Raw genomic sequence first — 21,875 nt, forward strand, 5'->3', positions numbered from 1 at the left:
TGTTGCACAGGAAGACGTATCATGTGCAGGTCAGATTTACCTGGGACCCTGAGGATTTTGTTTCTTTGCTTTTTTCACATCAGCACAGTTAATCTTGTCCTTGCTTTGTTGCTTGTCAAAGGCTACACCTCTGGCTTTCTAAATTTTGTTCAGTATGCTCTATGTGGAAAAAAAAGGTCATATTCAATGCAAATGGCCTTCATGTGAAAGGGAAACATGGCTTTGTATACAGGACATGATATTGCTGTAAAAGGAGTGATCAAAACCTGTGCTCTGTGCTGCACTGAGGATTTTTCCACTCTTTTGAAAAATTATAGTTTCTGTGTTTTTTTAAGGAATCAGATATATTGTTTTCTATTTCTTCCATAGGAACTACAGGCAGAAATTGATGCTCACACTGACATCTTTCACAACCTGGATGAAAATGGGCAGAAAATTCTGAGGTCCCTGGAAGGCTCTGAGGATGCAACCCTGCTGCAGAGACGTCTGGACAACATGAACCTCAGATGGAGTGAACTTAGGAAGAAATCTCTAAACATTAGGTAGGACCTGAACCTAAGCAAAAGCCTATCACTGGTATATTGGAATGCTACAAAATGCAAGTAAAAAGGTTTAATTTTGTTTCTGTTCAAACTGTTTTTGTCTATTTTGAAATTATTTGTGCTGCTTTGGATGTTGGCTTAACTTTGTAAGAACAATTAGGTTTTTGGGTGTGAAAATGAAAATAGAGGATTAGGGTTTGAGGAATATGATGAAGTTTTGTAATTACAGAAAGAAGCAGTAACTGTACCCCATCTAAATGTGGACTTTTTCTAGAACTGGGTATGACTTATCAGTGAGTCATGAAAGAGAGTGATTAAACAGCCAATATTTATGATAAGCTTCATTTTAAAGAGTTCTGTTTCTAGTGCAAAACTAAAAATATCCTCACAAATGAGAAGACAAATTATTTAAGATTTTAACTGTTGTCAGGGAGTGGACAGTATTGCTAAATAAAATCTAGGGGTAAAAGAAATCCATAGGTAGTATCACGAGAGGAAACATTTTTGTTTGCAAGGAGAAATATAATAGATGGTAACATTACAAATTATCACGTGATCATTCAGGCTTCAATGGACTGAAGGTTTCATTTCAAAAGAAATTGTCCTGGAAACTTTTCTCCAGAAATATGGCTTTTGCAATAGGCAGCCCAGCTCAGCTGCACACATTCTTGGGCATTTTTTCATTTTTTCACTTGCTTGTGTTGGTGGTAGTTCAGAGGGCAGCAAAAGACAGAAGTGTTTTCCAAAGTAATGTATGAAATATTCGCTTTTTTCAGCTCAGGTCCTGAGGGAGGTCAGGGTGTGTAATGACAAAAACCATCTTCGTATCATCAATCATTAAAAATAAATGAAGGCTGTGATGTTGAAATGACATTCCTAACTAAAGAAAAAGAGACATAGTGCTCCTTTTTTTTTCCTTCTGAGGAGCAAAGGAAGAGGAGTAAAACCCTTCAAAGTGTCTGAGATTTTTTGTTCGCATGCATTTTACCCATGAACATGGTCAAATACAGTGGTTTGTGAGATAAAAAAAAATTGTCAGCTGTCCAAATATCAGTAATAAATGTATGGGTTGTTCTACCTTTCATTTTTTGCAGTTTAATGTATTGTTGTCATTAACTGAGTCAGAACTAGTAAGCTCCAGTTACATCACAGTGACTTCCTGCACTGCACATTCAAAGCAACAAACCTTCCCTTTAAAATCTGTGCTTCCAATAAAAGGCTTAAGGTCTTCAATAACTTAGTGCTTAGGATAAGAAACAATTCCTAGATTGTCAGACATTCAGTTTAAGTGTTGCTGGCCACGAGACTAAATGAAAAGGCTCTTCCCAGTCTGCCTGTTTGGAGCTTTTCTATCCATAGCACAGAACGGAATACATTTCCTCGTAACTAGTAATGCTTGCACAAAAGAGGGATTAGAGAAGACATATGAAATGTTCTCCAGACATCAGTCCCAGAAGACCCTGGGTGGGCATTCTTTTCTAAATGCATTAGATAAAATATATGGTAGATATTAAAGAGAAGCCAAGCTCTTTTCCATTCCTAACTGTCTTTCATCCTGATATGTCAGCACAGTTTGCCCTAATAAACACTTTCTTTCTTATAAATATTTTTATACTGTTTCAGTATTATCTCTTTTGTCTGCACATCTTGGACACACTCATAAATACATGAGTGTATGCTTATAATGTACACTGGTGTGTGCATGTATAAACCTATATTCCTGAAGAAGGAAGAACAGAACAAGACAGGCTCTGGAAAAAAAAAAATCACCCAGCTGAGGAAGGTCAGAGTACAGCAGCAGTAACACAACCCCTTCAGGTCACTCTTTTTGCATTTTTCCCTGTAAATCCAGGGGAAGCAGGGAAGAAATGTTTGCCTCCATTTGCTGCCCTTCTCCAGGAGAGGTGGAAGCTTGCCTATGCCAAGACAGATATGAGACAAGGGAATTAGCCTGAATCAGAAACTTGGCTCCTTGTCTGTCTCCTGTCCTAAAATCCTGTGGTCCTTGCTTAGGTTGTTGCCTCCTGCAGCTCTCCATAAATATCCCAGCTTCTCTCCCCCTTGCTCCTTTCAGAGGTATCATGGAATGAAAGAATGGTTTGGGATGGCAGGGACTGTTAGGATCATCCAGTGCCAACCCCTGCCATGGGTAAGGACACATTCAGCTTGCTCAAAGCTACATCCAGCCTGCCCTTGAACCCTTCCAGGCATGGGGCATCCACAGCTTCTCTGGACAATTTGTTCTAGTGCCTCACCACCCTAACTGTAAATAATTTATAATATATAAGCATATGTATAATCTAAATTTTTTAGCTTGCAGTGCCTTCTCCAGACTTCACTGCCTGCAGGACTGGCCTCCCCCTGCTGTGAAGCAGTTTTACCCCAGCTCCCAGATGCCCTGTGAGAGAACAGATCAAAAGGCCTGGTCTAGGAGTGTCCTTCACATGTAGGATCTGTGTGTGTCCTTCACATGTAGCTTTTAAGCTTGAAAAAAGAGAAGATTTTGCATTAGCTCACACACTTTGAGAGCTGCTGAATTTTCTGACAGTGTGTGGCTGATCTTTCCTTTCTCTTTCCTTGCCACTTTATTTGATGTAAGAGGTTGGAAAGAAGACAGGATTCACAGAGCATTTCAGAGAAATGCAACTGTCCCTACCTTCATCAATTCATCATTTCCATATCCAAACTAAGTAATAAGGTTTGCAAAAATGCTGAGTCCACATTTTTCACATTTCTTTATAGAACATTATATATAAGGTATAGGAGTAGAATTTTTAGTGTTAGAAGAGAATGATTTTATGTGCAATCACTGTAGAAGAAGATAAATGTTGTATGAACAAAGCCAGAACTTAAACAGAAATGTATGAAATAAAAGAAAATTTGTCATTATTTCCCAGCACTCTTTTTCACTTTACTGTTATGTAATGCTCCCTTTGTTTGAGTTACTAAGAGGATTTCATATGTTACTTGGAGGTAAAAATTGGATTTTTTCCCTAACCAGAAATTTTTAAAAAGCATATTCATAAGTCCAGAGAGGCAAAATTTTAGTGGGTTTATCTATGGTACAGAGAAAAGTGAAGATTTTATCAGTCCAGCCACAGAAAAGAGTTGCTGAAATTTATAAGCTCAATACTTGATTCCAAAAACCAAATTTATGCATATACAGAGGAAATATTTTAAAAATGTCCTTATGGAGACCTTTTTTGCATAAAATGCTATTTTGTCTTTTAATTTTCCCAGTGTTTCAAATAGCTTCATTCATATGTCTGTTTAAATGGCACTGACAATTTGGATATTGTATGAGAATTCTATTGGCTTTAACAATTTCCTCATGATTTTTCTTTAAAGAATGGCATTGGTTCTCTTGTTTTAATAAATTAGGAGAATGAATCTTATGTAAGTTGAATGTTTTGTGTAGTGGCTTAGAGAAATGCTTGCTCTTCACTGAGTTGGGAAACTACTCTCTACATTTCAGGTAAATAATGTCCTGGTAATGTCTTATGTGATGACTACATTTCTCATGCTAGTCCTGGATGATATTTGTGCACTTTTAATGAGACTGACAATTCAGCACAGCCATTACTCACTGCTGAAGAGGGAAACTAAAAAGCAAAAAACCCCCAACCAATCAAAAACAAAAATCAGGAGATGTGAAAAAAAGCCAGGACTGTGGAACCAAATTTAAATCTCTGTTGCCAGAATCTAATTCAAAGCTACTGAAACTATTCAAAAATCATTAACTTAATGAAACACTAGGATCTTGCTCAGTAAATAAGCTTGTAGATTTTGGTTTTTACTTCCACTGTGCCTGAATCTATCTTATATTTAACACATGTTTTCAGGTCCCATTTGGAAGCCAGTACTGACCAGTGGAAGCGATTACATCTCTCTCTTCAGGAGCTTTTGGCATGGCTGCAGTTGAAGGAGGATGAATTGAAGCAGCAAGCACCCATTGGTGGAGATCTCCCCGCTGTGCAGAAACAGAATGACATTCATCGGGTATGTTGGGGGTTTTTTAAATCATCTTTTGGTCACGTTTTTCCCTTTGCTGGCTAGTGCTACATGACACAGTCCTTGTTGGAAAGAATTCCAGCTATAGCTCTCAAACACAGCAGAGAAAATCAGCCTTTTGGAGAAGGAGGTGTTACTGCCCATGACCTTCAGAGACCTGTCACAGACAGGCAGATTTCATAGTCAGAACAATTACTAACCTAGTAATTCTTGAGGATTAAAGAATTAGTTCTGATTGTTTTTCTAGATCAGGCATTCCAACCTCATGTATACTTTTTGAAATCCTAGTTTGGATATTGGGAACATTTGTGACAGGAGTAGCTGGTATCAGCTCTATTGCACAGCTCTGCACCATGAAACTGTCGTGATAACTGTCTGTGGTTCATACTGGTTTCATCAGGAAATTCTTATGGAAAGACCATAGCAGAGCATCATATGGGGGACCATTCTAGACTAAGATTGGTATTAAAAGAGAACCTAAATAGAGCACCTGTACTCTTGAAGTTGTTTGGCTTTTTTTGTTAAACCCACTAAATAAGCAACCCCCAGAATAATACTTCAAGAATAATTCTTCATACAAAGATTCACACTGATTTTTTGTTGTGGTGAGGGTATGCTTAAAGTATGTCTTCTGTGTTTAATCAATTCACACCAGTCTGATGCTAACCCAATGTCTTCTTTCACCTAAACAGTCTTGAATTTCATATGCCACTGAGGTCTGTTCAGGTCTGAATGAGAAATCACAGTTCAAGTACCTCTATTGTTCAATATACATTCAAGCTCTCCTCTCCTTCATCTCCATGTGTCTTTAATGACATCATAGGAGGTTTTTACTTCCTGTTTGATGTCCAATTATGCTTCAGAGTACTATCTGAAAAGTTATTTCAAACAAATGTAATTTTTATTAAAAAATTTAAATTATCAGTCTGTCAGCTTGATTTCATGAGAAAAGAATATTCCAAATGCACTGATCGTCCTCTCAAAGCATTGTGCTGTATATATTTAACTTTCTTTGTGAAACTTGCCACAAAAGGCATTATTTCTAAAGTTCCTAAACCTCTGATTTTATTGTTTAATGGAGAAATGTGAAATGGTGCTTTACAAAAAAATAGGATCAGTTCTTTTTCTGTTCATCAGGTAGCTGTGCATAAATATTGCTCTAACATATTGTCCTTTCTCATGGGGAGGGAAATATATGAGAACAAATAATGAGATCAAATTTGCAAAGCAAACATGACATATTGCACTGCTTTAAGACCCTGAGTTTGTGAGAAGTCAGGAAGTGCAAGTCAGACATTGCTTTTTCCATAGGTACACAGGCATTCATCTACTGCAACAAACTGATGGGAAGTAGTGTCAACATGGTTTGTCAAGGACCAATCTTCACTGAATGATTGAGAAACCAAAAGGGAAAGAACAAAAAACATCTCTGTCTCTCTCAGCGGCAAATTTTTCTAAGATAATAATAATGCATTTCTGCAAGGGGCATTTTCGTCACATTTCCTAGGTCTGCCCTCTGGAGACATGATGTGTAGGATGTGTCTTTCTCACAAAATTTTATGTGGGACTTAGAGCACCATCACAGAGACAGTGAGGTGAAAACATCCACGACTTGATGGGGCAGCACCTTTCCTTTTTTCACCTTTCCCCTAAGAAAGTTGAGATGTGTTATATATAACCATGAAAGTTAGGAGAAGCCTGAGGTCTCTTTTAGCCATAAAGTAGCAACTTCCATAAAGCAGTTTTAAAGGCCATCCAGAATATCAGGATGAAAGAAGCAATATAGATGTTGCTTTAACTCAGTGTGACATTAACTCAAATTCTTTCTCCGAAGACAACTCTTGAACCAAAACAAGAGTTAGAGAGAGATTCCTATAGAATTGTTACAACAAAGCTTTTTCCGTCTAAATAATATTTAAGTATTTGAAAACATTTTCTCCTTTTTGAAAGAGACAAAGAAATATTTTTTTATCTAAAGAAATTACTTCTTATATTATTTTAGTGTTGTATATAGCTCTCTAAGCAGTTTAAGGGTTTCCAAGAATTCACCATAAAAGTGGCAAGTCTTCAGTGGTGAAGTCTTCAGTGGTGAAATCTTCAGTGATGTCTCTGTCACACACCAAACTAATGAAGTATTTGGAATTTTAAGGGATGAGAATTATTGTATAAAATTAAGATACCATGAGTAGAGGCAAAATGAGTTCACAAAAGAGATCTCAGTTCTCTTTTTTACCTTCTCTGCCACTTGCAGGTACATAATACAGAGCTTTGGTCATCCTGTCTCATATCAAAGCTAGAATGTTTTAGTTCCTTTTAGAAATAGATCTTTTTCCTTTTCCCATTCTGTAGCCCTTCAGAAGCATGAGTGTAGGTATGCTGATTCCCTGTGGTAAAAAAGAACATAACAGAATACATGAAATGAAAATTTGCCTTGTCTGATCTTCAACTGTCTCTGACGGAGAAAGGAAAAACAGTCAACATGGAAGTTGACTTCGGGTTGCTGTTGACAAAATCTATGTTTGCAACATGTTGGTTGGTAGTTGGTTAGTTTGTTGGTTGGTTGGTTGGTTGGTTGGTTGGTTGGTTGATTGGTTGATTGGATGGTTGGTTGATTGGATGGTTGGTTGGTGGTTTTTTTCCCCCAAGCATTATGGATTTTGTCACTCTAAAAGTTTCTTTTAAAGCAGCAGATATACGATGGCTATATCAGAATGAACAGATTAGCTGATTTCAGAACATAAGAAAAATGTTTTCAAATGTTTTCACAACTGTACAATGATCAAGCTTAAAACTGGAGCCCAGTCCTGGAAAGCTGAGAGGTTTGGGCCTTTGCTTAAGAGCAGAGCTTAGCTCTCAGGGTGTTGCATGTGAAACTAAACAGTAGTTGTGTGTTGATCTTGAGAAAAAGAATCTGCTGAGCCTTCATTTTGTTCTCTTGAATGTCACTTGTGAAAATTAGTGTTCAGTAAACTAGAGAAGCATCTAGCAGATCTGACCAACCTTTTAATTGACTAAAACGTCCAGTTTTGGTCTTTCTTCATATGTATAATTCATTTTCCTTCTGTGAAGGATTGTTTTTGTCAGATGATGCCAGAACTGAACCCAGCTAAGTTCTTCACTTGATAAGTGAATAAGCCTCATCAGGGGAACACTATTTAAATGCAATTTAACTGATTCAATTGAGAAATGAATGCCAACATGATTTTATGCCTGAATCCTTTTTCTAAAGAAGTGTTGCAAGCTGATTTTATTTTTTTTCCCTTAAAGGTAAAATTTAAGGAGGAGCAAACATATTTAACCTCTCTGTCATTCAGAAGAGCATCTGAAATACCACAAAAAAGAGATTCACTAAAGAGATTAAAAGGAGTCAATTCTTACCACTTGAGTGCTCCTAGTTGCCAAGATTTGCCTTAAAAATTTTAGTAGTAGGATTCAGATGAAAATTTCAAATGCTTGAATCTGTGCCAGAGGCGAGCTTGAACTCAACTGAGAACAGGGGTATCCATGCAGTTAAAATCATTGTTGTGTTGTAAATGTGAGGTGCTTTTTAGAAAAGGAAATTTGGAATGTGTCCCAAATACACCCACATAACTGCTATTTGTTTGAACTTATACATATAGTAGGTCAGTTTTTTCAATTATTGGAAGAAATTGTCTCTATTCCATAGTCTTAGAATGTGTGGGGAGGAGTAGTGGTGCTGTTAGTCAATGATAAAAAATACTCCTGTTCTTCAAAACATTACTTAATTATCTTACTTTTGTTTTACTAAGTATCAAAATATTGCTTTAGTGAAATTGAATTAACAACTGTGTGCATGTTACTGTTTATCTAATTTAAGTAACTCAGGCATCATGCAGATTGCCTGCTATGTCTTTCATTCTTTTAAGAGTTGCCTCATTTGCTGTGTAGTGATTTTATTAACAGCATAAATAGCATTTCTGAACATAGAAGGCACTTATTACAATTCCATGGAAACCCTTTCACATGAAATCTGTAGCATGACTGCCTAAGGAGGAGTACAGTTCCTGCTTCAACACACTGACCAATTATGGGTCCACAGTTGATATCTACTTCTAACAATTAGGACAAACCCCATATTTTGAAAAGCATTCTGTTAGGCAAATGTGTTGAATTAGTATAATTGTACTCTTTAAAATACATTGAAAACCAAAATTCCTAGTTTTTAAATAAGACAGATTATTTTAGTTTTACTAATGCAACTCTTTTTCTCATTATGTTTTCATTTTTCAATTTAAACAATCATTGTTTTTTCATTTAAAGAGATTTAAGGACACTCATGAGGTGGTAGAGGTCAGAGATGAGTTGATCAATATATGCATTATTAAATGGTGGACAGAATGCCATTACTGCTGTAGTGTTGATGACAAATAGACATGCTTAAATAAAGTAGTTTACTTACTTTTTTGTCAGGTCATGCATTATGCGTATTCGATTTCCTCTACAGTCACCAAGAAGTGTGGAAGAAGTTAAGAAATTCAATGAAATTAGCCTGCAATCATTAGTTGTACATTAGACATTCATTTAGGCTAATTCTGCTTTCAGTGATGGTCTAGTTATTATAAAGATGTATTTGTCAGGGCTCTAGATAGATAAATTCCTTTTTTTTTTCCTTCCAAAAAAAAAAGAGAAAATGTTGCTATTTATGATTTTTACTGGTAGTGTATACATATTTCACAACAAAACTTTTTTCCAAAAGCAGCTTTATCTTCATACAGTAAGAACTTTTGTTTGGAATGGGTTAGTATGAAATGAGAATTCATTATTTTTAATGCTGTTCTGTGCCACTGCTTCAGCCTCATGGTTTTTTTCATCCTCTCCTTTTCAAATTTCTTTAATTGAAATATATTTTAATTTGGTAGAAATCTGCAGATCAAAAGTAGGGAAAGAGATGAAACTGTAAATACTGTGTATTATTCTATAACTCGGAATTTATAGACTGTAACTGCCTCCAACAGCTCCAACATTCAGACTAGAAAAGTTGGGGAGAAAAAAGTTTGACACATTGTCTCAGTTTTCCTTTACTGATAAAGAAGGCACCTTTTCTGTATGTGACAAAACACAGAGTGTGCAAAGTCAGAAAGTTCCCATTAGCATTTCTGTATTGTTTTGAGGAAGATACAATGATTCCTGCCCACAGGCTTTATGGGATTCATTGCACATATGTTCTCCTTCTGTTGCACAAGAGTTACAGGAGGACTGTGGCTTTAAACCTCTTCTAGAAAGATAATGCCTCTCAGTGTATTTGACTGCTGTAGTTTTCTGCAAAAAATGGTACAAGCTGAAAGAAGGTATTTTGTTGTCCTCCTCCTGGTGTGCACATGTACATAGCCATGGGTGACTTGTCTACAGCAGCAGTCCTTACAGAAGTCCTTACTCATTCCCAAATGCATAGTTCAGAGGGGTTTCTGGCTTTTAACTATTCTCCACATCAGTGTATTTCTGAGCTCCCCTGGAATATTGGTGACTTATTCCTGCTGTTGGTGTGTGTTTGCAGAACAGACCTTTGTGCAAGTTCTTCCTTTTTGACTGGTTTGGGGCACAGAGATTACTGAGAAGTAGTACGTCTTTGGAAACATTTCTAAAGCATATTATATCTTTAAGCTGTTCCACCATTTAATGCTTAAAAAACACTGGTTTAAGTGGGTTTGACTGTTGATGTTACTTTTAATACAATCAGCAGAGAGCAAAGCACACAGTCCATGGAAATTACTGTGCTGGATTTTAAGTTATGCTTCCTGCTGGCTCACTTGACCTGCAGACCTGCCACACCATTCTAGTGGGACAGAATGATGTGAGATGAACACAAAGGCTAATTAAAGGAGTAGATTTTCCTCATTTAGAGGCATGAAAAAACCTTATTATAGTTCCTCTTTCTATTGCACTTCATGCAAGAATCAAGTATGAATTATAAGAATTATAGACCTAAAAATGTCTAAGCTTGACATTTTTCTTTCAGCCCTGTAGTAACTCCACTCAGTTTTTATGCAAAAAAATGTCCAGTGGTAGCTTACTTGTTAATATACAGTACACATCTTAATTTGTGAAAATAGGTATTGTTTCTAAAGGTCAACATGATTGTTTGAAATATTTATCTCAGGTATTAATCAAATGACAGATTCTTTTATGACAGCAGATAGACTCTGTGAAAAGATTCCAGTCCCATTATTGTCCTTGACACAAAATGAAGATTTTTTTCTTTTATATTTCCTTCAACAAAGCAGACTTTGCTTAAGGGTTTTCCCAAGAGCAGCTACAAACCCTTTGGTCAGTTCTTTGCCATTTAATAGAAAGTGTATTTAAATGTTTATAGTAGAATAATGTAGGTGTTTTTCTGAAGTTTACTTTCCTGAAATGTGTTAAGAACATTTTACCTGTGAGTTCTCATATTATAATCTGTATATGTTCCCACTATTAGTTCTGGTAGGTGTTTCCTGTACAGAGAGTCACATATCAAATATAATTCAAAGTGTAATGAATTTTTAAATATTGAATTTATAATCCTTCATTAGTTTCTCATATAAATACAAATTTTGTTTAATAATTAATTTGACTGAATTGGTGCATTTATTATGTTACAAAATCATATAATGCTGGTGTTGTAAAGAGAATTTTCTAATCCCTGCAGTAAAATATCTGTTTTCAACCCGTGGCATATGGCTCTCCTTTTTGCAGTATTGTGTTTTGTGTTACACTCTACTATTAAATTACCTGCATATTTTACCTCTATGCAGCTTGAAACTGTATGTATTCAACAATATTTCATAAATACAGCAGAAAATATTGCAATAAAACAGTGGTAAGGACCATTTAGATAAATTCACTGCAACATGCAGAAGAGCCGATGCTCTTCAAAATTCAGCCTACAGGCTGGGTTTCATCTGCATTTTTGTGTCGTGTCCATTTGGAATCAGCCTAATAGACTCTTATATTCTCACTAACAAAAATAGAGAAATTACTAAATAAAAACTGAGATATGTGCACTTTCAGTGACCTACCAAAGCTAATACTAATCTTGAGTATCTTACTTGTAGTCCCTTAAACTCAAGGTGTAGAAAAGAGTAAAAGAGTAAAAGGAGTTGTGGCTGAAGAAAGAAAAATGCAGTATGCCAAGAGCACATTTGCTCTTTTGAATACAATATGATTTCAGGTTAAGCAAAAGCCGATTATTTTCATTTTCTGTGTGTGTTTTATTGCTCCTTGTCATACACATGTGGAAGCTGTTGCTGGAAATTTTGTTCTGACATTGATATTCTGCCTTGGTATTTCCTTATAGATCCACTTACAATAATTTTGTTTCCTAGACTTTCAAGAGGGAGCTAAAAACAAAAGAACCTGTTATCAGGAGTGCCCTTGAGACTGTGCGAATCTTCCTGGCTGAGCAGCCCGTGGAGGCACTGGAGAAGGTCTGCCCAGAACCCAGAGGTAATTGAAGCAAGAGCAGGGTAATAACACATTGCTGGGAAGATCAGTGATGATCAGTGATGATTAAATAAATCCTGCCAGCCTCTCTGAAAGCATTCCTTTTACACTCCGAGCTGAATGCCAGCGTTCAGAAACTAAGCTAAAAATATAGATGAAAGCAAGCCTTAGCAATCCTTCTGAACACTGTGGTACTAAATAGACATGCATATTTATAAGCAGATTTTGAAACTGCCTTTAAACCTTCAGGACCTGTCTATAATTATAGCCTCATTAGAGGGCTCAAAGCTGCAATTTAAGCTAAAATTCACCTTGTAGTTTCGGTACTACAGGAGATCCCAAATCCACCTAATTGCAGCAAAAGCTTCACAGTGATTAATATTTATCTATGTGCAGAAAAATTGTGCTGAATCAGTTGATAAACTTCTAGCTACACCTTGCATGTTTCAAAATACTTTTATGTACTTAAATGCAGATTTTGCTGATTTTTATGGTGGCAAGATTTAAGCTTTTAAAGATATTTTGAAACAAGAATACATTAATAAAGCAAATTTCACGGGTACCTTTGCTTGAGCAGTTTCTTACTGAGATTTTAACCTGTCTGGATGGCGACTGCATTAGTTCTAAGACAGAATATGTCCTAAAAGCCTCTCCACTTTCACATTTAGATCTGTCACCTGAGGAGAGAGCCCACAATGTCCCCAAACTTCTGCAAAGGCAAGCAGATGAGGTCAGGACTGAGTGGGATAAGCTGAATCTACAGTCTGCTGACTGGCAAAAGAAGATTGACGATGCTCTGGAGAGGCTGCAGGGCCTCCAGGAGGCCATGGATGAGCTGGACCTGAAGCTGCGCCAGGCTGAGGCATTCAAGGGGTCCTGGCAGCCAGTGGGGGATCTGCTCATCGACTCTCTGCAGGATCACCTGGAAAAAGTCAAGGTACCTGACACATATCAGTATTTCTGAGCATAAAACAGTTGATTGCATGAATCTCCCTATATGCCATTATCTTTTAGAGGGAGAAATTGATGTCTTTGTAACATAGCGATTTTTATTAAAAAGTGCATATAAATAGTTTTATGATTTCAGAACTGGGATCCTCATTGAGAATGTATATTGCTGACATGGTCAAAGCACTACAGAAATGTGTAAAAATCCCCAGCACACTCACTGTCAACTCAGGAGATGCAAAATTGGCAGCTAAAAAAAGCAAAATATAGTAGGATAATAATATGATGAAAGTCTATTGAATTAATTTATTCCTATATTATATTTTCTTGAGTATGATAAACACGTAGTTGTTTCTATATAATTGTAGAGTAAAATTTATACAATTTGAAATATATGGTTTTTCACGATGGTGGTATTTGATTCTGTCTTTTTTGATAAATAGGCTCCATAACTAAAGATGGTCTTAAAAAAAAAAGCAGCAATCCTGGAAAAATTGTCATTATTTTCTATAACTTAATGCTTATCTGCTTTTAAGGGTTCTTTCATAAAATCATTGCTTATCGAGAAACTTGGGCAGACTTGTCCTCTTTCAGCATGACTGCCACGGACAGACTTGATAAATAATACAGGATTCCTTCAGCCAGAGCACAACAGAGGCAGCTGCCATTTTGATAAGAACAAAGTGCCTCTGTTCCAGTCACATAAATGGGAATCATCAGTCATTTTGAAAGAGACCTGAGCTAACTGTTATTTTCTCTAGATGAACATTAGGGCCTAAGAAAGAGGAAGTAGAATGACTAATGGCAAGAAAAATATTCCTCTAAAAAACTAATGTAGTTTATTAAAATGAAAGTCCTCGAGTTTTAATCACACAGAAAGCTTAATGAGCGTCCTGTGCAGATGCTGTACAAGAACAAATGAAATAGTAGCTGATGAACAGCTAGCTGCAAAATTTGTTTATCTTTGTTTAAATTCATAAATGAACAGGAGAAATCTATTTATAAATTCTCAGAAAATGCTATTACAACAATGTTTTAGTTTTGTTTTTTTAATTTTGAAGAAGATATCCTGAACAGAAATGCTGAATCTCTGATATTACCGGAAAACAAAGCAAGTCGCTTAATTCTAAAGCTATAAGCAGGAGTGCTGACTCCATAATTACAGTTCTGAGTCCTGTTATGGTTTAAAAATTAAATAAATACATTCTAGATAACATAATTAATGACTTAATAATTGATTCACTTAAGGGTTAATTACTTTTCCTTTGTAAATATTTCAGTTAAAAGCTAAATTTGTTGAAGATATACAGTCTTCAGTTAAAATTTGTTAGTAAAAAGTAAGGCTTTTTCTTTATTGACTATATTATCAGCCAGACATTATCCAATAGATACATTATCTATGTCTCATCCTTGCTCTGGTTTTTAGGATGAGCATCATGACTGACATTACAGTATGAGGCAAAGTACCTAATTTCTCTCTATACATCTAGGAAACCCAAGCATCTCCTGAGCAGATCTTCAAAGCATTGGTCATATGCAATTGCATTTCTTACAAATCCTTCTCTTAATTTGGATCACAATAGTTTTCCCAAACCTAACCTCATGAATAACTTCCTGGGGAATGTGTTTAACTTAGTGCCATTTGTCACTGTCCTCTTTAGTTGTAGTTGCTGGAGCTGCTAAGGTCATGGTATAACTTTGAACTCATACTAAATAGCGGATCCTTATTGCATCAGTATTAATGTTGTATTTCTCCCATTATTATTATTATTATTATTATTATTATTATTATTATTATTACACATGCTTCATCTGCATTAATGTACAAATTGGTTTTCCTCTCTGACTGCGAACAAGAGATAGTTTCACCCATCTGCTCCAAAGGATGCAACCTAGACTAGGGGTTATCTAGAACCAAACTATTATTAAGACTTCTCTGCTGTTCTCCCTTTTTTCTTCTCTCATATGAGTGGTCTTATCTGCAGCCTGAAATGTAACTTACTTTCTTAATAACATACATTCTTTCTGTCTCCTTTCCAAGAATATCTTTCTGTCCAGAAACCATCATTTAACTGTCTTAAATTCATTTCAAGCCCAAATGAATCTATTATTAGTCCCTTAATATCCATTGCCTGATCAGTTTGATTGTAGCTCAAGTCATATTTTAGACATGGCCTATGACTTCTACTCCCTTCTGCAGCAAAATCAATGATGCTTTCTCCTTGCAATCACTAACAAAATGTTCTTTTCATCAGCCTCCCTGGAACACTTAGGGTCCCATGAGACCACCAACTCAGATTTTATATTAAGCTTTTGCCGCTATGCAATTGATATGCAATCATGCCTACCTCATCCACTTGGTATCTTATTCAAAGACCCATTCCAGGAATTGATGGTAGAACCAATTTCTCTCTCTTTCTTCCCCAAAGATTCTCCTTTGCCATGCAAAACCATGATAATGATTATGCTAGCAGCATGCAACAATCATTACATGTCGTGCTGATACCTCCTCACTGTTTTGTTGTCTCTCTGCAGACATCTGCTGAGAAATATTAACAGAAATTAGTACCCATAGGAAGTTTCAGGTTTTTATACTTTTCCACTCTGGAAAATTAGGTTTCTTAATTTAAAAGCCATTGTTTTGAGATGTTATGCACAGAGTTTTGTGCCTGAGAAGCTAGTTTTAATGGTGAGGTTTATTTTTAGCTGAAGGTAGTTCAGCTACTCTCAACATACTCAGGAGAGCACAATGCAAAGCACTTTTTTCTGCCAGTGATATTTTAACATACCACTAGCAGCAATATAACTGGTTCAGTTTTCTGTCATACACAGCACTGTAAGGGAGCAGCAGAGCCTCTAGACTCCATGAATATAGCTGCATCATAATTTAAATTTTTTTTTGCAACCTCCATAAAACAAAACAAAACAACCAAGCAAAACCAAACCCAAAACAAACAAAAAACTCAAGAACAAAAATAATGAAGAGTGGGCAGTAGTGTCTGTCATTTCTTTAGTTCAAAATAGATGTGCATATCTCTAGCACAACTTCCAAATAAAGGGCTATTCATGTAGAATCATGTAGACTTTTTTTCAATTAACTCCAGTCTGCTATATAATAATTAGTTCTCCCTCACTGTCACAAAAAGAGAGCACCTTGACTCAGTATAATGATTGATAACTGTGAAAAGCAGAACAGAATTTGGTGACATAACTTTTGTATTTTTCTGCAAGGAATTTTCATGAAAGTCTTAGTCTTGCTACTTAAGAACTGCTGGTTGTTCTTGCAGATTCACTTTTATAGTTATGAGTAGAGCAGTTACATGGACTTTGTGTATAGATTATGGACTTTATGTATTTAATGTAACAAGGATATTCATAAAGGCTGCAAGTATCCTTTTAAATTCTTTTTTCAAAGTCTATTTGCAATTTTAATACAATTTATTGTTGAATTATATGCTGTTTATTTCAGACTTTCTTCAGCTTAATTGGCAGTTGAAGTCAATTGTATGTCACTGACAAATGTTCACTGGAAAATGTCAGCCTGAAATTTATTTATTTGTAAAACAAATAGAGTTTGCAGTTATTCATAAATCAAAAATGAACTGATCACTGATCTGCTCATCATCAACTCCAAACTGATTCACTGTGTGCAGGGACTGGGGACAATCCTTTTGCCCCTAGTCATCTTTCCCATGATGAGATAAAATGAGACAAAAGTAAGACAACCCATTCAGATAATTAGCTGAGTTTCAGTTCTGTTCATATCAAGCCATAGAAAGAAACGGTTTTGCAAAGATTGAAATTCCATATTATTACAAGCATTTTAATACTAAATCAGCAGCCTCATTTTCAGGACACTGAATGAGGGTAGTTAGTTCATCATCATCATCATCATATTTAAAGTATTATATATTTCTCTGTAGTCCACTTTGGTACTGCTGTGCTGTAAAGAGGCATTTCAGCAAAGTGAACTCTTACAGGGGTGTTTTGAGGAAACTCTGCTGACAGCTGCCTAATATGGAGATTTTGACAGCAGAGTTGTTGAATTTTTAATTTATGTTTTCATCCCAAAATTATTTTAAATGCTTGGGTAATTGAAAATTTTCTATTCTTTAAAAAAAAAAAATTCTTATATGGAGCTATTAGGGGTCACATAGAGGGAAATTAATGAATGACACCTAGAAGCAAGACAATAGTCCCCATTCATTCCCTCCTACCAATGGAGATCAGTACTGGAGTACTGGAGATCAGTTTTAAATCTATCAATAGAATCTCTGTAGGAAATAATTCCCTGGAAGATGTATTGATAGCCAGAATTTCCAATCAGCTTGATACCAATAGCAGTGCCAGAGCCTTGTTCAGCCAAATAGAGGTCAGATTGCAATGTGATGCCTATTCTCTTGTTAATTTTTACTAACATAAAATTATGATATGTACCAAACTAAGTTAGCAGAGCTCATGCTGTCCAGTCTGTAACATAAAATGTCACCACACATATAGCAGCTTCTGAGATATTTTTTCATTCTCTTTCTTTACTGATAGACTTTCTACAATATCTACACTTAATATTCTTAGTTATAAAAACCACAAAAATGCTAAAGAATTTTATATCTAGAGTTTTAGACTATGAACTATTTTTTGATTAGGTGTTTTCTAACTGTTTGTACAATTAGAAGATGACAGCATCTATTGGTTCATTGTTGAATAGGAAACTATTTGCCTGCAGTGTAGGAGATGGAAGTGTTAATGTTTTCTTCATACTATAACTAAAGTAATTACTGTTGCAAATGGCTCTCAAGCTCACCATTTCATACACATTATTCTGTGAAAGAATCATACAATAGTTATTTATGACATGCTCTTAAACTGCTTCAAAATGCATATACATTTTTTTAGTTTAATTTGAAGCCAGCTGTTACCACCAAGAGCTATAATCAATCTGGGTTAAGATGTTCTATTTCCTTAAGTGAGTCTCCTAATAAGTTCTGTGCTGGACTCTGGGAGTTTTAGAACTCTTATATACAGAATAACCATTTCCTACTAATGAATTTTCCAGTTTCCAAAACCCAAAAATCAGTTCCTAAGAAAATTAGAGATGATCTTTCTGAGCAGATTTGGTATTAGTAAAATACTTGTAATTTAGAGATTGTTCTAAGATGCTGTAAAAGGAGGAGATTATCTCATGGCATACTAGAGGACCTTTAGGTTTTAAAAATAAATATGGTCAATAAAACCAGATTTTACAAAATATCAACTCTTCATCAACTGTTTTACTGCTAATATAAACTAAAATATTAGAGTACATAAGAGCATAATAAAATCTATTTTAAAATAACCCAAAACCATACTGAAATTCACTGGAACACTTTGACATCCTACAGATGTCCTTATGATATATAATATTCCTGTGAATTTAAAACTTTGTGGAGTTTGCTATAACGAAATAAATACTTGAAGTCTGTTCAATTTGTTAATGGGTCAACTTTTAAGATGTTTTTATACATCAAAGACACTTCAGCTAACCATATTACTGAATTGGTGACAGCCTGGTGTGTTGTGTTTTCCCATCTTTTAAATATATTTTTATACAAGAGACAATATAGTAGGGTTGTTTGGTTGTCACTGTTGAGGGCAAGTTTAATTTGCTAAGGTTTTTCTTAAATATGAAATTGAGTTGAAAACCATGAACTGTTTTGTCACGTAGTTGTACCAGATTTTAGCCCTGGTATGTTTCTTATCTTGTAGGAGATGAAAGTTACTCAGTTGTGTCCCGTGTCCTCTCAATCTCATTTAAACAGCTTATGAATCAATTTATTTTCTTATACAAAAAGGAATATGTTCAAAAGTTGGTGTTTAGTATATAATAATCAGGTAGTTTTACTGATACACATTAAATTTTAAAGTACAATCTGCCTTATGTTCCTCCTATGTAATCAGTCAGATAAAATTGGATAGTTCTTTATGGTAATAGCCTAAATCTAAATCTATTTTAAAAACCTGAAGCAAACAATCATTCCCTCTGCTGACTTCTTTTGAAATAATTTATATATTTCTTATCTCAAGTTTAGATGCTACCACTGTATCTATAGTTTTTACAGAGACTAGATTACATAGGTTTTTATGTCTATATCAAGCTACCTGTTTTAAGGAAGAATGCAAAATCTTGTTATACATAGGAATGATGATGAGCAGGCAAAGTGAAATCCTCGTCTTTTAAAATTGCAACTGCTCCTCACCATACTACTTATTGGGAAACAGTAGCATAATTGTGATACAGAAAAAGCAGCATTGCTCTGCTAACAAAGAAACAAAAATGAGTATTCTTTAATTAACTTTCTGAGGAATCACAGCTAGAGTAAGGAGCAGCTACTTGTAGACCACTTTGCAAAGAACAAGCACATGGAAAAGAACTGTACCAATTTAACCCAATTTCTATCAGATTTGTGTTATCTGTAGTAACACAATTATTAGTAGAGCATATTAACTATTTTCTCTTTGATTAAGCATGTTTGGGCTAAAAAATACTGATAGCTTTTCCCTGACAACTAGTGCAGGAAAATTCTTGAGCTCTAAAAAGGCTGACCGGTCAAGGTGGAAATCTTTTCTACCTCCAACCCAGTTTGGTAGAAGATGCTATTATTAGATCAACATATTTCATTTAGAGCCAAATTTTTCCTTGTATGAATGAATTCACCCTGCTGATTTCAGTGGGAGTTCAGCATGCACATCTGCAGACAGATTTTGACTTTTTAAGTATTGGCAATCTCTGATCTTGGTTTCTGATACCCTGCTGAGAGAACTGACTAATACATGTATAAAGACTTGTCTGCCGTTTTATGCCTCTGAAGTTCAGAATTGAGGTCAGACCAGAACATTTTTAAGATATTTCTCTTTATCAGTTTATCAGAGGGAAGAATGAGACTTGAGCTTTTAGAAGGAGAATTAAACATTAATTTTTAAGTACCTAAGTGGCATGGCTATAGCAGGGACTCTGACATTTAGCATCCCTTTTTGTTTCAAGTTTGCCATATAAATGCAGCACGCATAGATATAAGTCTGATGGCAAAGTATTAACATTCCAAGACGTGCCATTAAATCAAAGATGCTCTTGAACTGTTTTGGTTCTGTTCAAAAGCCTTCTTTTTCTTATGACCTGGAAATGTAAATATTTAGCCAAGAGGGGAAAAAAGTTCAATGTGAGCAACACATTTCTTACTAAGGGACCATTTTATTCAGGCTTTCCTAGTGAGTGTGGCACAGGGAGCTGTGTGGCTAAAGGGAGCAAAGTTACACCTAAGGAGTATTTATAACATAACTCTGATCTCTTATATATAGCCTGCTACTGAAACACTCCTATGCAAGGAAAAAGGACATACCAGCAATTATTATATAACCAGACACACGGACATTCACTGAGACAGGAGAGGAGGGAAAAGGGAAGAGTACCAGAAATTAATTTTAATGTTGTTTGTTTGTGTGATGAGGCAATTTTTTTCCATGAAAAAATCTGTCAGTACTGTGTTTCTAATGAAATCTTTTCTTAAAATATTGACATAATGAATTCTTGGGAACAATCAAGTGTGTAGATTCTGTAATGATATTGTTTCTATGACATGGGAAAATCAATGAGCAAAGTAAAATCAATTTATCAAGCTCCTGTGCTGGTACCCAGTAATTGTCTAGGGACTGTTTGATGTAGGGAGTGCAATGAATGTTAGATTGCCTGGAATGTTTATCAGGGAGCCGGTGAGTTACACATTTCTCATTTTCATCTTTATAAATTTAAGTCCTAATAGAGTTTTATTTCATTTTTTTGGCAAAGGTTAACTGATAATAAAACTTTATAATTGCTACTTAGCACTTTTATAGTGCTCCTCATTTTCCAGATAACATGAGTTAATTTTCTCATCTTCTTTCTGAGACTACAATAGAAGTTTTATCCTCAGTTTACAAATAGGGCAACTGAATCAGTGAAACTAATTTGTCCAGACAGCAATGCCACTCAAATTATTCTTATTATTTTTAAATTTTACCTGAAAGTTTTTTTTATTTTATTTTAGTTAGGTTCAATTGTTCATTGGATTAAGAATGATAGTTTTCATCAGTCACAGCAGAAGCCACTGTTGCCCATTTCCCAGAGCCACAGCCTTCTGCCCCTAAAGACATGGCAAGGCAGCCACCCAGAAGGATTTCAGCCTGAATGCCTGGAAAGGTGGCCACTGCTTATGACAGTTGCCCAGCCTATGTCTGGTACTGTTTTAGAAACCCGAAATGTGTTTAATTTTTAAAGTTTTATTTAAGTGTCTCCTTTTCAGCATTTCATTTTAATATTCTTTCTTCCTGCATTAGCTTAAAAAGTAAATCACTGTCACTTGCAGTTGCTAAAATCTATGTTAGAACTGAATTCTTCTCTGGCACTGTTGAAAGATATTCTTATTATATGTAAGAACTCTAGGAATTTACACCTCAGGTAGGCCCATGGGTATCTCATGTGATTTAACAAGTGCAAGGTGCTGCACCTAGGTCAGGGCAACAACCCCTGATCTCCATCCAGGCTGGGGAGGAACACGTTGAGAGCAGCTGAGAAGGATTTGGGGTTGCTGGTGGCTGAGAGGCTGGATGTGAGCACTCACAGCCCAGAAGGCCAAACACAACCTGGGCTGCAGCAAAAGCCCTGTAGGCAGCAGGGGAGGGAGGGAATTCTGCCCCTCTGCTCTGCTCTGCTCTGCTCTGCTCTGCTCTGCTCTGCTCTGCTCTGCTCCGTCAGACCGCACCTGCAGGGCTGCACCCAGCTCTGGGCTCCCAGCACAGGAAGGACATGGAGATGTTGAAGCAAGTCCAGAGGCCACCAAGGTGAAGAAAGGGATAGAGCACCCCTCCAATCAGCAGCCTTAGCACTGAGAGACTTGGGATTGTACAGCCTGGAAAAGAGAA

The 21,875-nt window shown here is 36.0% G+C and overlaps 1 protein-coding gene across 6 annotated transcripts in view; it reads left to right on the forward strand.

Moving 5' to 3' along the window:
• DMD (dystrophin) overlaps nt 1-21,875 on the forward strand; it is a 972,793-nt gene that overhangs the window by 774,896 nt on the left and 176,022 nt on the right. For all 6 annotated transcript variants that reach the window (XM_084201221.1, XM_084201219.1, XM_084201223.1 and 3 more), the window contains 4 exons: nt 370-542; nt 4,385-4,541; nt 11,876-11,996; nt 12,662-12,930. In XM_084201221.1, the coding sequence (XP_084057347.1) occupies nt 370-542; nt 4,385-4,541; nt 11,876-11,996; nt 12,662-12,930 (720 nt within the window). The remainder of the gene's footprint in view (nt 1-369; nt 543-4,384; nt 4,542-11,875; nt 11,997-12,661; nt 12,931-21,875) is intronic.

This window comes from Fringilla coelebs (assembly GCF_963513975.1).
Source record: "Fringilla coelebs genome assembly, chromosome: 2".
NCBI lineage: Eukaryota > Metazoa > Chordata > Aves > Passeriformes > Fringillidae > Fringilla > Fringilla coelebs.